At 40.5% G+C, this 15,006-nt stretch overlaps 1 protein-coding gene across 1 annotated transcript; it reads left to right on the top strand.

Moving 5' to 3' along the window:
- Positions 1-208: 208 nt before the first annotated feature.
- b4galt7 (xylosylprotein beta 1,4-galactosyltransferase, polypeptide 7 (galactosyltransferase I)) lies at positions 209-8,394 on the top strand. Its single transcript, XM_017690034.1, has 6 exons — positions 209-836; positions 2,058-2,387; positions 4,810-5,035; positions 5,121-5,204; positions 5,324-5,428; positions 7,728-8,394. The coding sequence occupies exons 1-6, from the start codon at positions 784-786 to the stop codon at positions 7,881-7,883; spliced, it is 954 nt and encodes a 317-aa protein (XP_017545523.1). The 5' UTR covers positions 209-783; the 3' UTR covers positions 7,884-8,394.
- Positions 8,395-15,006: the final 6,612 nt, after the last annotated feature.

Raw genomic sequence — 15,006 nt, 5'->3', positions numbered from 1 at the left:
CCAGCTACCAGATGGACGGGATACAATCAGGTATCATGCACAAAACATTAAGCTGCCTGAATATTTTTTTAAGGAGAAAGCTGTGTGTTTGATTTTTCTTTAACCTTTTCCTTAACCTGGAATACGGATTACTGTAAAACAAACGCCTGTGAGCCCATGGAAAAACCTAGGAACGTTGTTGCAGCTCGCGTTGTTTCCGTTGGGATGATTCAGTGGGCGGACGGAATGAAAATAGCCAGCGTGTGATTTTTTTTATGCCGCACTGTTTGAATATTTTACTGTAAAGGAATGACGTATGAAACTGACAGCGCTGTTATCGTTTTAACGTCCTGGCTTAGGTAACCCGTACTGTTAGCGTCACTGTCTCTGATAGCCGACCGTGCGCGGAGCGCTGCTCCAGCAGGGTCGCAGCACCGTTATGATTAGCTAGCTTAGCTCGCTACGTGTCGTAACGCCATCCGCTCACGGGCAGCCAGGACTAAACAGACCCTCCTGTTTCAGGTTAGATAAACCACGTTACACTGAATTTACACCGAAACCGATCAGCGCTCTCTCAGCCGGATCATGTAACTAAGAGCAGAGTCGTCAGACCTCTTCAGGGACACCAGAGGGAAAGAAACACGGAGAGGTTAGCGTTCAGTTAGTAATGGAGCCAGTTAGCTGAAGACAGACCGTGATTATTAACGTTATTTAACCCAGCAGGCCGGTGTATGTATCTGTGTGTTTTAGTTCACCTTAAGTTGGTCTGTTAGGTAACTTTTATAGACGCACCAGAACACAAAGATGATGTACTCTTCACGGAGAAAACCGGTGCTTTATTTCAAAGAGGACAGAAGGTAAGTGCTGTATTAGCAACGGTCTTTACTGTTTCATTTACTTTTGTTTTTTGTCTCTATTCTCTTAAAATGATCTGACGTAGTCGAAAAAACACCGAGCTAAAGTCAGCTTCTTGTTCCCCGGCTTCTTGAATTTTCCCGTTCCGCCTTAAATGGTGCAGCAGTGACATTCTGGAGCCTGAGATATCAAAATGTGACTGCTGCTTCATTTAAGGTGGAACGGGGACTTTCGAGCAAGAAGCTGGCGAGTAGGAAGCTGACTTCAGCCCCGTAACAAAACCTGAGACGCTCTCACTTACAGTGAGCTAAGAAGCAGCTGTTCTGTGTGTTGTATACTTTTGGGTAACCCCCTTCAAGAAGCGAAAACCGAAAGGTTCACCATCATGGAGATGTACTGTGAGTAGCTGCTGGTAGATTGCGTGGTTGCTTGCTTGTGGGTTGAGCGAGTTGTTTTGTTGCATGGGACGTTTCGCCTGTTTTCAGTGCACAGCCTTGTGTGGAGTGGTGGCATTTATTCAGTTAGACTGTAAGCTGTTTTGTTCATGCAAAGTTATTCTACCAGCTTTGGCCTGTCGTTTAACGTGCACACGAACCGTTTGTGGTATTTTCAGAGCTGATATAGAAGTAATTCGTTTGAAGAGCCCACATGATAATTCTTTTTAACTCAAACATTTTTTGTGTGGCATTTGTTATTTTATAAACCAAAACGTCATAATTAATTATTTTTTACTTTACTGTTTCCTTCCTCTCTTTATCCCTTGTAATTAAACTGTGTTTTTGTGTCTGTGCCTTTTAAAAATTATATACTCATTGACTCTGTCCTGATTGGCTCATGAAAAATAAGCAGTCCGGGCTGAAACACTCCTTATAACTTTAAGGCTGAAAAAGTGCATATATGTAAATGTACAGATTTTTGTGACCTCACAAAACCAACAAATTCAAAACAGGTTGTTTTTGCAACAGTTTCCATATATGGACTGAGAATTAAATGATATCTTTTGAAACTTTTAATATTGTCTTTCTGTATGAAATGTTCATGTAAAAAGTGCACAAAAATGTGTTTTTCCATGGTATGAACCCTTAAAATACAGCAGTATATGATAATTTAAGCCTAATGAAATGCATCATGGCAAGCTGTTCAGGAAATTACCAGCCAGCTGTGTTTCTGCTTTGCTGTTTCTTACTCGCTGTTTCACGCACTGACTTTGTCTTCTGCTTCAGATTTTTCTCAAGGAAATGCACAGTCCTGAAGCTTTTTGGCCTCTGCATGGTGCTTGTCCTGGGGTCACTTCTTTGGCTGCAGCTGAGCTGTCCTGGAGACTTGAGCCAAACCGTACATGATGGACTCCCTCCTCACCAGCCCTGTCCTGGGGAGAGACAGACCCTTACTGTCGACGACCCCTCTTGGGGACCACATAAAATGGCTGTCATCATTCCTTTCAGAGAGCGTTTTGAAGAACTTCTCGTTTTTGTGCCATACATGCACGCTTTCCTCAACAAAAAGAAAATTCGACACAAGATCCTTGTCATTAACCAGGTGGATCATTTTCGGTAAGTGTCCCCTTTGGTTCTTCAGAATCAGATGGATTAAAGAACTTTCATATGGTTGAAGAAAATACAATTTACTTCACTGAATACACTTTGCCATAGACCTTTTTAGCGATGCAGATCATCATCACAAAACATTTTGTTGCAGTTATATCACATCACGTGATTCTGGTTGTGCAAAATCCAGATGGAGTGAGGAAGTGAAAAGCGGAGACAAGCCCGTACTGTGCTAGTTAAGACAATATTACGAAAGGTATAAACAAAAAAATCACAATATACTGTTGGACGTGATCCTTATGTCATGAAGAGGAGAGATTCTTCAACCAAACTGAAAGACTTGCCTGCTGTCGAGGCTCCTCAGTCATCCTTCTACTTATGAAAACAAATGAAAGTATACAAAAGTATGAAGGCATACAACTTCATGAGGTGGAAGTTGGCTTCATATTCGCCAGTTTCCTATTAGAATATTCCCATTCCACCTTAAAAGGTGCAGCAGTTATGGTACTGCTGCACCATTTAAGGTGGAACGGGAAAATTTGAACAAAAAGCCTGCTTGGTAGGGTAAGTTATTAATGTTTGGCTGTCTTTGGCTGTAACTGTTAATCCCAATTCAAGTGGTAGTGGTGTTACTATTGTTTTACATCTGTCATCAGTGCACACTCTCAGATTAACTATGCAAAATACTGTGTTCAGTGGTGGACAGTAACAAAGTACATGTAATTCATTACTTAAATTTATTTATTTTTTTGGTGTGTGTAACTGTACTTTACAGAAGTATTTCCATTTTTGGTGACACCACTACATTCCAAAGTCAAATATCATTCTTTTTTTACTCCACTACATTATGCAAAATCTGTTGTTCTTTTTGGCTTATGTGTGCATAAAAACATAACATGTCAAAACAAAAGAATGAAGCAAGTACACCAATCAGGGTACATCATGTTTGTTTTGACCTCTTTGACATAGCTATCCTTTACAAGCATACGGTTCAATGTCAGTGTAACAGCATATAAGTTTGGGAGAGCCTATTCCTACATAAATGATGGAAGAAACTCCTGACTCTAACCAAACTTTGTGTAAATAGGCTGCAAATATATAGAAATATGTGCACATATGCAGTTGTGACTGGCAAGTTTCTTTTTTTGGAATTTCTACAAACATTTCCTTTATATAGTAAATTCATTTTGGCTAGTTTATGTTTAAGAACAGAGACCTACAGATGCAATTTAGTAAAGGAAAAGTCATTTGTGAACCTGTGTTTAAAGAAAGTTTTTATTATATTTAAACTTGTTTAAATTTAAACTCAGTAATAATTTGCAAATAAATCTTCAACCAAAACTTTGCTTACATTCTATTAAAATATTGGTGTTACAAGAGTGACACTACAGTACTTTCACCTAAAATTACTTGATAAAGCAAGAGTCTTGGTACATCTATACATACAGCCATAATTAATCTTTAAGTACATTCATTTTTGATACTTAAGTACATTTGAAGGCAAATACTTTTGTACTTTTACTCAAGTGGAGGTCTAAAGGGAGGAACTTCTACTTTTGCTGGAGTAATATTTTACCTTGGGTATCTGCTTTAACTCAAGTACATGGTTTGTGCACTTTGTTCACCACTGACTCTACTTCTCCTGACCGCACGTGAAGGTTCTTGCCATTTCTTGCATTTTTCTCCCTTATGAGCAACAACCTTTGGTATCTGACAAAATCTCTTCATGGTTTCTTGGTTAGATTGATTGGAGCAACTGCAAACAACGCACACCGTAGGTATTTTTTTTGAGGTGCTTCCTGTGTAAAAAGTCCCGTTGTTCCCTCCATCTGCAGTTTCCGCCACAGCAACACAGTGACATGATATCTTAAGCAAATAGGCTATTGTTATTACTTTGTTGCTGCTATGAAAAACTGAAGGAAATTCTCTAAGAAATTACTATACATAATAAGATTTTAACAGTTTCAATACAATATAATAAAGTTGAAAATATGAACATCCACAGTTTAAAAAGTTTTGGACAGTATTGCCAGTACATTCATTGGTCTTTTTGGAGGTCTCTCATTTGCTGCCTTTTATGGAAACCGCTGACAGTTATTAAAACTAAGCAAGTAGATGCATCCTATCAGACTAAAGTGGGTGGAGAAAAGGAGAAGCTTATCATATACATATGCCTACATTGATGATTTTTTTTTCTTTAGTTGCTTAGAAATTCTAGGGATTGTAATTTTGGGAGCTGATTTATTTAAAGCTCAGTGCTGTAGATGAGGTTTTATTTGGGAACTTTTATCTCAGCTGTTTTTAACAAACAATATATAAAATTTAATTCCACCTGGAAATATGCATCATCACACCCCTGGTACATAAAAGTGTCAAATTGCTGCTAAATATAGTTGAACTGTAATTTCACATTTTCTCTGCCTTGCAGGTTTAACAGAGCTTCTCTTATTAATGTCGGCTACATGGAGAGCGGTAATGATACAGACTACATAGCAATGCATGATGTGGACTTGCTGCCTCAGAATGAAGCTCTGGACTATGGATTCCCTGAGGAAGGACCTTTTCATGTAGCCTCACCAGAGCTTCATCCCCTGTATCACTATAAGACTTATGTGGGAGGGATTCTGCTACTTACGAAGAAACACTATCAAATGGTAGGAAAAATCGATATATCTGGCTAATTATTTACATTACAGAACAGCATCTCTAATTTAGTTTGGTTGTAATTCTACTCTACAGTGCAATGGAATGTCCAATCGGTTCTGGGGTTGGGGACGAGAAGATGATGAGTTCTTCAGAAGACTGAGAACAGCTGAACTGCAGGTACATGAGAGCTAAATAGTGCAGGCCCTCACCTTCACATAAAGGCAGAGATGAAGTTGTCATGGACTTCCATAGTGCCGGTGGTGATTTGGTGTTAAAGTACTCTGAACTCTTTGCAGCTTTTTAGGCCAAAGGGAATAAACACAGGGTACAAAACGTTCAGGCACATTCACGACCCTGCCTGGAGGAAAAGAGACCAGAAGAGGATAGCTGCACAAAAGCAGGTACACAATAACAATGAACTATAAATCTGGGGGAAAAACTTACTTGTAGGCTGTTTTGTTCAACAGAACAAGTTCAACTTAGATTTGACTTCTTCAGTAACAATGTTGCACAGCATTTTTTTAAACATTGAAGAATATTCAGTAACTTTCCATTTCCTCTGACTTACATGAGTTACATGTTTCTAATACTATTACTGTACCCCAGTAGATGTCGGTGGATAGGTGGCCTTGTATTTTAAATATTAAGTTAGGCAACATGATGTGATTTTTAGCCTGATTTTACCCCTGATTTAGCCTGTCTGTCAAAGTTTTTCAACCTGAAGCAGTTTTTCTGGTCAGGATATTGATCAGAAGCAGCTGATGGAGTGGATAGTCTGGTTGTGTGAATGAGTGAACAAGTCAGGTTTTGTACAGAGACCTTGAGATATTTTCAAACGCAATTTATATGATTCAAAATGTTCAGTATGAGTTAGTCAGTGATGTAAATAAACGAGTGATTCAAGCTGCTTAGGTACTGGGAAAACTGTTTTTATAACTTCATTGCTTTAGTAAGAGAAATTCAGAGCCTTCATTTTACAATTTCAAAATAGCTCGTCAGTTTTTAGTAAAATGCTTATCCAGTACTCGGTCTTTGCCTGATTGTCTAGTGTGTGTGCCCTTATAGGAAGAAGAAACAAAATTAGTCAACAACTGAAGTGTGACATGTTCTCAATTTCTTAATTTATTTACAAAATTTTTTTAATGATCTGTTAGGATTTTTTAAATAGTTTAATTTACTCCTGGCTTTAGAAGTCAAGTCATGGTTGTCATTTTGCGATGACAGTACAAAGTTTAAATGTTCTAATATGATTTACATTGATTTTGGATCTTCCAGCCTTTCCCGCTTGTTTCTGTTTCAAGAAACGTCAAAACACAGCAACAATGTAAAGGATGTTTTTATGGAATACGTTTTTATCAAGTTCAGCTTCTAATAAAATGTGTCCTCCTCCACTTATGGATACAAACGTTCTTGAAGGTTTAGAATTTGCACTCTTGACTGAGTATTTCTGTTTGTGAGCTACAATTATGAATGAATTAAAGTCAACATGTATCAGAAATCGGAGCATATTTTGCCTCCTTAACGTGGCACACTTCAGAGTGAACCAGAACACTCAGGCAGAACATAATTGTGGGTGAGACATGATTTTTTTCTTCAAGATGAAAAAGTGAAAGTTGGTCTGACTCATAGTCTGACTTTTTTTGTTTGTTTGTTTATTTATTTATTTCGTCAAAGTTCTGTCATCTGAGGATGGAGCGACATGCACAAACACAGACCAGCTCCTGCTCACACATGTCGTGGTTACATCATACGGTGAAAACATAAGAAAAGCAAAAGTAACATAGACACTAAAAGACTAGACAGCTAATCGTTGTTTTGCCTTGTCTAAAAAAAATACATGTAAAAATGATACAGTAATCATTTTTTTTTTGTCGTGTATTATATATATATTTTTTTAGGTATAAATCTGTGCACTAGATCCTATGTGGTGAGCACCTGATGCACCTTGTATTATTTGGTGCACACCTGGTAGCATTTTGTGCTCATAGTATCTGGTGCATACTAGATTTTAATCTATAAAAAAAAAAAACGCCACATCCCTTCATGGGCTCATGTAAAACATTTACCACGGTGGCATTTTTATGTGTGTTTTCTGCAGTTTCTGAATCATGATTTGAAACTACACTTTTGCTTTTCTTACAGTTTTACTGTACATGTATGTGCATGTCAATCATCAGCTGGTCATCAACCCCTGACCAGCAGAAAACTTTAGAACATAGTGCAAATCATACCTTACTCATGTTAACATGAACATAAGCTGAATTGACTAAGTGATTGTTTTTACATCTGGTCCAAATGAAAATGAGCAAGTAAATAAAGTGATGAGAAGACGAGATCGTGTGCAAACTAACCAATTGGAGTTGCATGTATGTGCAGCTGGGAGTTGAGGTGATAACGTGTGGTCTCACTTGGTGATGGGTGGTGGGAGGGGGAGGGAAAACATGTAGAAATATTATTGGCTAGTCTAACCTTTTCCTTGCTGCTGAAACATGGTGACCCCAACGTCAGAAGGCATGTAGAGGTGGGCAAAAGTCATTACACTTCAAACAATGATTACAGAGAAGCAAGGAATGACCAAGGATTTGAGCTAACAATAAAAAAAGGTCTCTTTTGATTTCAGGCTGACTCTACTATCATAACTTTTGTTATTGCGTTGTAACTGCACCTTCTAATGATGAATGGTTAATGTCATTTTGACAGGAACAGTTCAAGATCGACCCTGATGGTGGTCTGACCAACCTACGTTACAAAGTGGAGTCTAGGCAGGAGCTGACCATCAGTGGTGCCCCTTGTACTGTCATCAGCACCTCCCTGGAATGTGACCTCAGCCAGACTCCCTGGTGCCAGTTTAGCTAACATGCCTGAGCTTTGCATGTAATGCCTGGGTGATGCCAATTCTCTTGCTGTTCTGGGACATTGCTGGAGCCAGTTTGCTTGAATCTAACCAGAAAGGGCGGGAGTACTGTATAAAGAAGGAACTGAGCATGACCTAAACTGACTCCCTCTCTGAGGTTTTATTTATACTGGACAGTATTACTTTGTTAAGACAGAGCTGAACTGTCTGACCTGTTTCAGGTACTGCACTGAGATTGTTTCAGTGATGTTACTAATATGAGGTTTTAAATTGACATTTTTTAAAGGTGAGTTTCAAAATGGTGTAGGTGTAGAATGGCCTTTGTTTTGGACTGTGTCTCTTGTGGTGCAGTAATGAACATTTTGTTATCCTAACTCTTGACTGATTTATGTTTCTTTATGCTGAATTCAAAATGAATGTGTCAGTGAGGACATTGTCTTGTATGTAAGATGGTTTAAGGTACTTTGAGTACATTTGCACACTATTCATATTTATATAAAATGCTCAAGACCACTCTGCTTGTTTTTTTTTCATACTACTTTTATTCACTGCTTGTTTTTTGGGCTTGGTGTATGTCATTACTGACATCTAAACCATTTCTTGTAGCATGGCATTTTATAGTGTTGCTAGAGATCGGCATGCCACGTTTAGCAAGTTGGTTAAGGGCCTTGCATTTTTGGCGATACACACAACACCAAAGCTCTCTCTGCTGTGATCTGCTGTTCTGCAAGCTTACTTTTTTTAGAGTATGTTGATATCATGAAAACAACCACCCTCTCACAATAATAGGAGGGCTTATTTCTATACTCCTACTTCTTCTTCTGGCTGCTCCCTTTAGGGGTCGCTACAGCGGATCATCTGCCTCCATCTTGCCCTATCCACTGCCTCCTCTACTTTTACACCATCTCCATGTCCACCTTCACTACATCCATAAACCTTCTCTGAGATCTACCTCTTCTCCTTCTACCCGGCAGCTCCATCTCCAACATTCTTTGACCAATATATCCACTTTTCCTCCTCAACACATGTCCAAACCATCTCAACCTGGCCTCTCTGGCTTTATCTCCAAACTGCTCCACCTTCACTGTCCCTCTGATCTGCTCATTTCTAATCTTGTCCATCCTTGTCACTCCCAACGAAAATCTCAGCATCTTCATCTCCGCCACCTCCAGCTCAGCCTCCTGTCTTTTAGACAGAGCCAGAGTCTCCAAACCATACATCATAGCAGGACGCACTACTGTGTTGTAAACCTTCCCTTTCACTTGCTGCTATCCTTCTGTTACACATCAGCCCTGACAGCCATGTCCACCCACTCCATCCTGCCTGCACCCTCTTCTTCACCTCTTTTCTACACTGTCCATTGCTCTGGATGGTTGACCCAAGATATTTGAAGTCATCCACCTTTACAACCTCTACTCCTTGCATCTTCACCTTTCCACCTGCCACCCTCTCATTCACACACATGTATTCCGTCTTATCTCTACTGACCTTCATTCCTCTCCTCTCCAGTGCAAACCTCCACCTCCAGATTCTCTTCCACCTGCTCTCTACTCTCATCACAGATTACAATGTCATCTGCAAACATCATGGTCCATGGAGCCTCCTGCCTGACCTCATCTGTCAACCTGTCCATCACCATTGCAAACAAGAAGGGGCTCAAAGCTGATCCTGATGTAACCCTACCTTCACCTTGAAACCATTTGTCACTCCAACTGCACACCTCACCACTGTCTCACTATCCTCATACATGTCCTGCACCACCCTAACATACTTTTCAGCTACACCTGACTCCCTCATACAGTACCACAGTTCCTCTCTTGGCACCCTATCATATGCCTTCTCTAGATCCACAAAGACACAATGTAGCTCCTTCTGACATTCTCTGTACTTCTCTACCAACACTCTCAACGCAAAAATTGCATCTGTGGTACTCTTTCTGGGCATGAAACCAAACTGCTGCTCACTGATCTGAACCTCTTGCCTTAGCCTTGCTTCAACAACTCTTTCCCATACCTTCATGGTGTGGCTCATCAACTTTATACCTCTGTAGTTATTGCAGCTCTGCACATCACCCTTGTTCTTAAAAATGGGGACCAGTACACTGCTTCTCCACTCATCAGGCATCCTCTCACTCTCCAGGATTTTGTTAAACAACCTGGTTAAAAAGTCCACTGCCTTCTCTCCTAAACATCTCCATACCTCAACAGGTATGTCATCTGGACCAAATGCCTTTCCATTCTTCATCCTTTTTAAAGCTGCCCTCACTTCCACCTTACCAATTCTCTGCACTTCCTGATCCACTATCTCTCCCCCCTCCTCTCTCTCTCGTTTTCCTCATTCATTAGTTCTTCAAAGTACTCCTTCCATCTACTCAACACTCTCTGTTCACTCACTAGTACATTTCCCTCTCTATCCTTTTATCAGCCTAACCTGCTGTACATCCTTTCCAGCTCTATCTCTCTGTTTAGCCAAGCGATACAAGTCCTTTACTCCTTCTTTACTGTCCAGCCTCTCATACAGCTCATCATAGGCCTGAGCCTTTGCCTTTGCCACCATTCTTTTCGGTATGCGACTAGCCTCACAGTAGTCCTGCCTACTTCCTTCATCTGGTTATCCCACTTTTTCTTAGCTGCCTTCTTCTTCTGAATACTCTCCTGGACTTCCTCATTCCAACTTTCCTTGTCTTCTTTCCTCTGACCAGACGAAACACCCAACACATTCTTGCCAGTTTCTCTCACCACCTTAGCTGTAGTTTCCCAGTCCTCAGGTAGCTCCTCACTGCCCCCAAGGGCCTGTTGCAATTTTTCCCTGAACTGCCTGCAACCATCCTCCTCCTTCCTTTCTATCTGGTCTCCTGGACACACAGAATATCTACCTTCCTTCTCTCCATCATGTCTGCAAGCTCTCTGACTTTACCAGTCATTGTCCCTATGTTCAGAGACCCTACTCTAACCTCCACACTCCTGCCTTTCCTTCTCTCTTGCTGCCTTCTAACCTGCCTTCCTCCTCTCCTCTTTGATGGTCTTCGACCTATAGTAGTCCAATTTTCACCGGCACCCTGCTGGTCAACAGCACCGGAGGCGGTCGTTGTTAACCCGGGCCTCGACCGATCCGGTATGGCAATCATATTTGTGATCCGCATGATAGTTTTTGCCCCAGGTTTTACGCCGGATGCCCTTCCTGACGCAACCCTCACCATTTATCCGGGCTTGGGACCGGCACCAGAAGTACACAAAATACACCCCTAATGGCTGGTTTCTATACAAGTCACTACAATGAGCCTAAATACGTAAAGGAACTAAATGAAGCTATGTCTAATTTTAATAGGTAAACAAAAAAGTAAAACTAAACACAGAAACAAAGAGAGAGGTGTGTTTATCTGTACGCAGCATTAACGTCTACGAGTGAGCATTACAGGCTGGAATACTTGAGTACCTGGTGCATAAACTCCATCCTCTGAGTTGAAATAGAGACTGATGCATGCAAAATCAATGTGATTATACTTGTCAACCTTTTGGATCAGAAAGTATCTGTTCATCTAAGATAAAATGTCACTTTATCTGTACCATCTAAACTGGATGACGATAGTGTGTTGCTAGCTTGTGCTACAACAGCAAGTATATGCTGGCACCAAACTAGCTAAGTACACAGTGTTCCCACACAAGGTTTGGTCGTGCTTATGAAAGCTGAAGTTTACACACGGACACTAACTAAGTGGACCAGATTTCTAACAGGCTCCACCAGTATAAAGAGTTGGGCACAAGGGTTTACAGTGGCTAAAACTGCACCATACAAAGTAAAGAATATATTTCTTCAACATCTTTTGCAACTCTTACAAAAGTGTAATATACAAATGTCTATTTAACATCGCTCTCGATTAATATGCTTTTCTCCACTCATTAAAAACAGATGTGAAGAAGAAAAGTCCGGTAACTTTGGGTGATATTTGGACAGCAGCGAAAAACGTGGGAAGCAGCAGCTTTTTTTTAACTTTAGGAAAGTATGTCAAAACATTAGAGAACCTACATGATACTAGCAAAAACACAGTAGTATGTATTTTTTATTTTGCACAAATGAGTATAGACATAACTAGGAGTTATTACAGTGGAAAGTGCACAGTGAAAGTGTCATTACAGAAGCATGATGTATTGTACAGTGTGTATTAACAGGAGAGGTGATATAGTGATGTGGTTCAGCACAATTCAGACAGCAGGAAGCAGTAAGGAGACTCATTGTATATCCTTATAGCAGTGGGTAAGAACACAGCGCTCTTTACCACGGCGCAGGTGTAACAGCCACTGAATGTGCTTCTCTGTTTCCTCTGATGTTCTCTGATGTTGAGGACACCAGCAACCTCTATATTTAATTTTCAAATTTTTTTAAAAAACTTTTTTTGTCTTTTCTCAGTAATTGCTTCTTGACAGCTTCATGCTGAGGTTTTAGCTGTCTTCTCTCAGTGGAAGGATGGACAGAAATACCTGTGGATTTTTTTCAGATCTGAAGTAACAGTGGAGCTTGATTTTCTCCTTTCTCTCAAAGATGAAAGCTAGGTGATATTTAACTGATGGGGACAGTTTGGATGGTCTACCAGGACTTGCAAGCTTGTTAGTAGTCACATTTTATATACATCTTTTAAATTTCACCTTTTCCCCCCCATGAATTTGATGAATCCTTTGATGTTCACTTTATTTGCGCTAGGGCTGATCTTGTATTTAATCTCCTCAAAACTGTCTGCTGAAAAATAATAATCGTACTGAATGGCCATTTTGACCAGAAATGCAATAAATTGGCTGGTCTCTGACTTTTGCCCAGTACAGAGAAAATTTCCTTAGGCAAAGGCCCGTAACATCATAATGCCTAACTTGCATCATCTAACTTGCCTCATCACCTTGCATCAGTGCCACATACATTTTACTTAAGAAACGTAGTAGGTATATTAACATCTTATGTAACAACTACTAGTTGTTAACAACTAAACACCAAATAAAGTACAATTTAGTTATATTTCAACAATATTTATTGTCAGTGTTCTATTTTCAGAGCAGGACATGTAAAACTAGAAAAGTGCATTTCCTGAAGGAAATGGTTGTGCAGCGGTTATTATGATTTCCCAGGTGACCTAAAGATTTTCTAGGCAGTTGCTATGGTATCTCATGCCATTGCTAAAATCCTGATTACTAAATTCCTGGCAATTACAATGGTATATGCGATGTGTTTGTGGTTGTCCATTGAGAGTTGCCAAATTTTAGCTGTGTTGTTGAAAATGAATAGGAATCTATGGGAGGAATGAGAGATGAAAAAATGACACACAGATGAGTGCAGGTCAGTGTGGCTGCGGATTATGGTTTAGGGATCTGCCCGGAGTAAGTACATGCGTTTTGGTGTCTGTCAATCACAGGAAGAACGACAGAATTTTGGCAAAAATGAATTGGAAAAAACGACACATAGAGGAGTGCAGGTCAGTGTGACTGTGTATTGGAGCTTGGGGCCCTACCCTGAGTGAGTACATGCATTTTGGTGTCTGACGATCAAAGGAAAAAACAGGGCTGGGGTTTTGGCAAAAAAAGAATGGGACACTATGGGAGGAACAAGGGATGAAAAAACAACAGATAGAGGAGAGCCAGTCAGTGTGGCTGTGGATTACAGTTTAGGGATCTGCCCTGAGTGAGTACAGTCATTTTGGTGCCTGTTGGTCAAAGTGACAAACAGGGCTGAGGTTTGGGCAAAAAAAGTATTGGACTCTATACAAGGAATGAGGGATGAAAAAACGACACATGGAGGAGTGATGGTTAGTATGGACTTTTGGGTGCTCCTGGGCAAAGGAAATGTTATGGCTTGGTTGAGGGAGAAAATTAATGGGTCTCTATAGGAGGAATGAGGGGTGAAAAAACAACAAATAGAGGAGTGTGGGTCAATATGGCTGTGCATTAGAGCAATGGGGTCTTGCCCTGAGTAAGCACATGTACTTTGGTGGCTGTCGTGAAAAGGACAGATTGAGGCTTTGTTGGGTTAGAAATTGAATATGACTCTATGGGAGGAAAGAGGGATGAAAAAATGACAAAAAGAGGAGTGCGGGTCAGCAATGTTGTGGATTAGAGCTTGGGGATCGGCCCTGAGTTAATACATGCGTTTTGTAATCTGTTGGACAAAGGAAATAAGAGGGCTGGGGTTTTGTTGAAAATGAATGGGACACTATGCAAGGAATGAGGGATGAAAAAAAACTACACATAAAGGAGTGCTGGTCAGTGCATCTGTGGATTGGAGCTTGGGAATGTGCCCTATATGAGAATTTGAATTTTTGTAGCTATTGGGCAAAATTAATTAGATAAGATAAGATAATCCTTTATTAGTCCCACAGCAGGGAAATTCACAGTATTACAGCAGTAGCAGAGTAACAGGAGTAAGGCACTCAGTAATAGAAATGGGAAACAGTATAAACCTTATCAACATTATAAATAATAAAAATTAAAGCTAAATCTCTAGACTATTTACAGGAAAATAAGGATAATAATAAAATAAAATAAAATAAGAGTTGCATAGGAATCTGTGTTGCACTTAGCATATTGCACAATGAAGAATATTCGCATTCTGTATGTGTGTATATTGTATGTGTGTGTGGTCTACTGGGAGCAGTGCTGGTTGTACAGTCTCACAGCAGCAGGAAGGAAGGACCTGCGATAGCGCTCCTTCACACACTTGGGGTGAAGGAGCCGGTCACTGAAGGAACTTCCCAGTGCTGCCAGAGTCTCATGCATGGGGTGGGAGTAGTTCTCCAGCATGGATGCTAGCTTGTTCAGCATCCTCCTTTCTCCCACCGCCTGCACTGGGTCTAGAGGAGTCCCTAGGACCGAGACAGCCCTCCTGATGAGTTTGTCTAGTTTCTTCCTGTCTGCAGTGGAGATGCTGCCGCCCCAGCAGACCGCTCCATAGAGAATGGCTGATGCCACCACTGTGTCAAAAAAGGTCCTCAGGAGTGGCCCCTGCACTCCAAATGACCTCAGTCTCCTGAGCAGGTAGAGTCTGCTCTGTCCTTTCCTGTAAAATGCAGCAGTGTTGTCCAGTTTATAGTTACTGTTAGTTACTGTTAAAGTACTGTTGTTTCGGTGAAAATGAATGGGACTCAGT

Source organism: Pygocentrus nattereri, chromosome 8 (assembly GCF_015220715.1).
Source record: "Pygocentrus nattereri isolate fPygNat1 chromosome 8, fPygNat1.pri, whole genome shotgun sequence".
NCBI classification, from domain to species: domain Eukaryota; kingdom Metazoa; phylum Chordata; class Actinopteri; order Characiformes; family Serrasalmidae; genus Pygocentrus; species Pygocentrus nattereri.
This window is presented reverse-complemented; position numbering and strand designations above follow the sequence as displayed.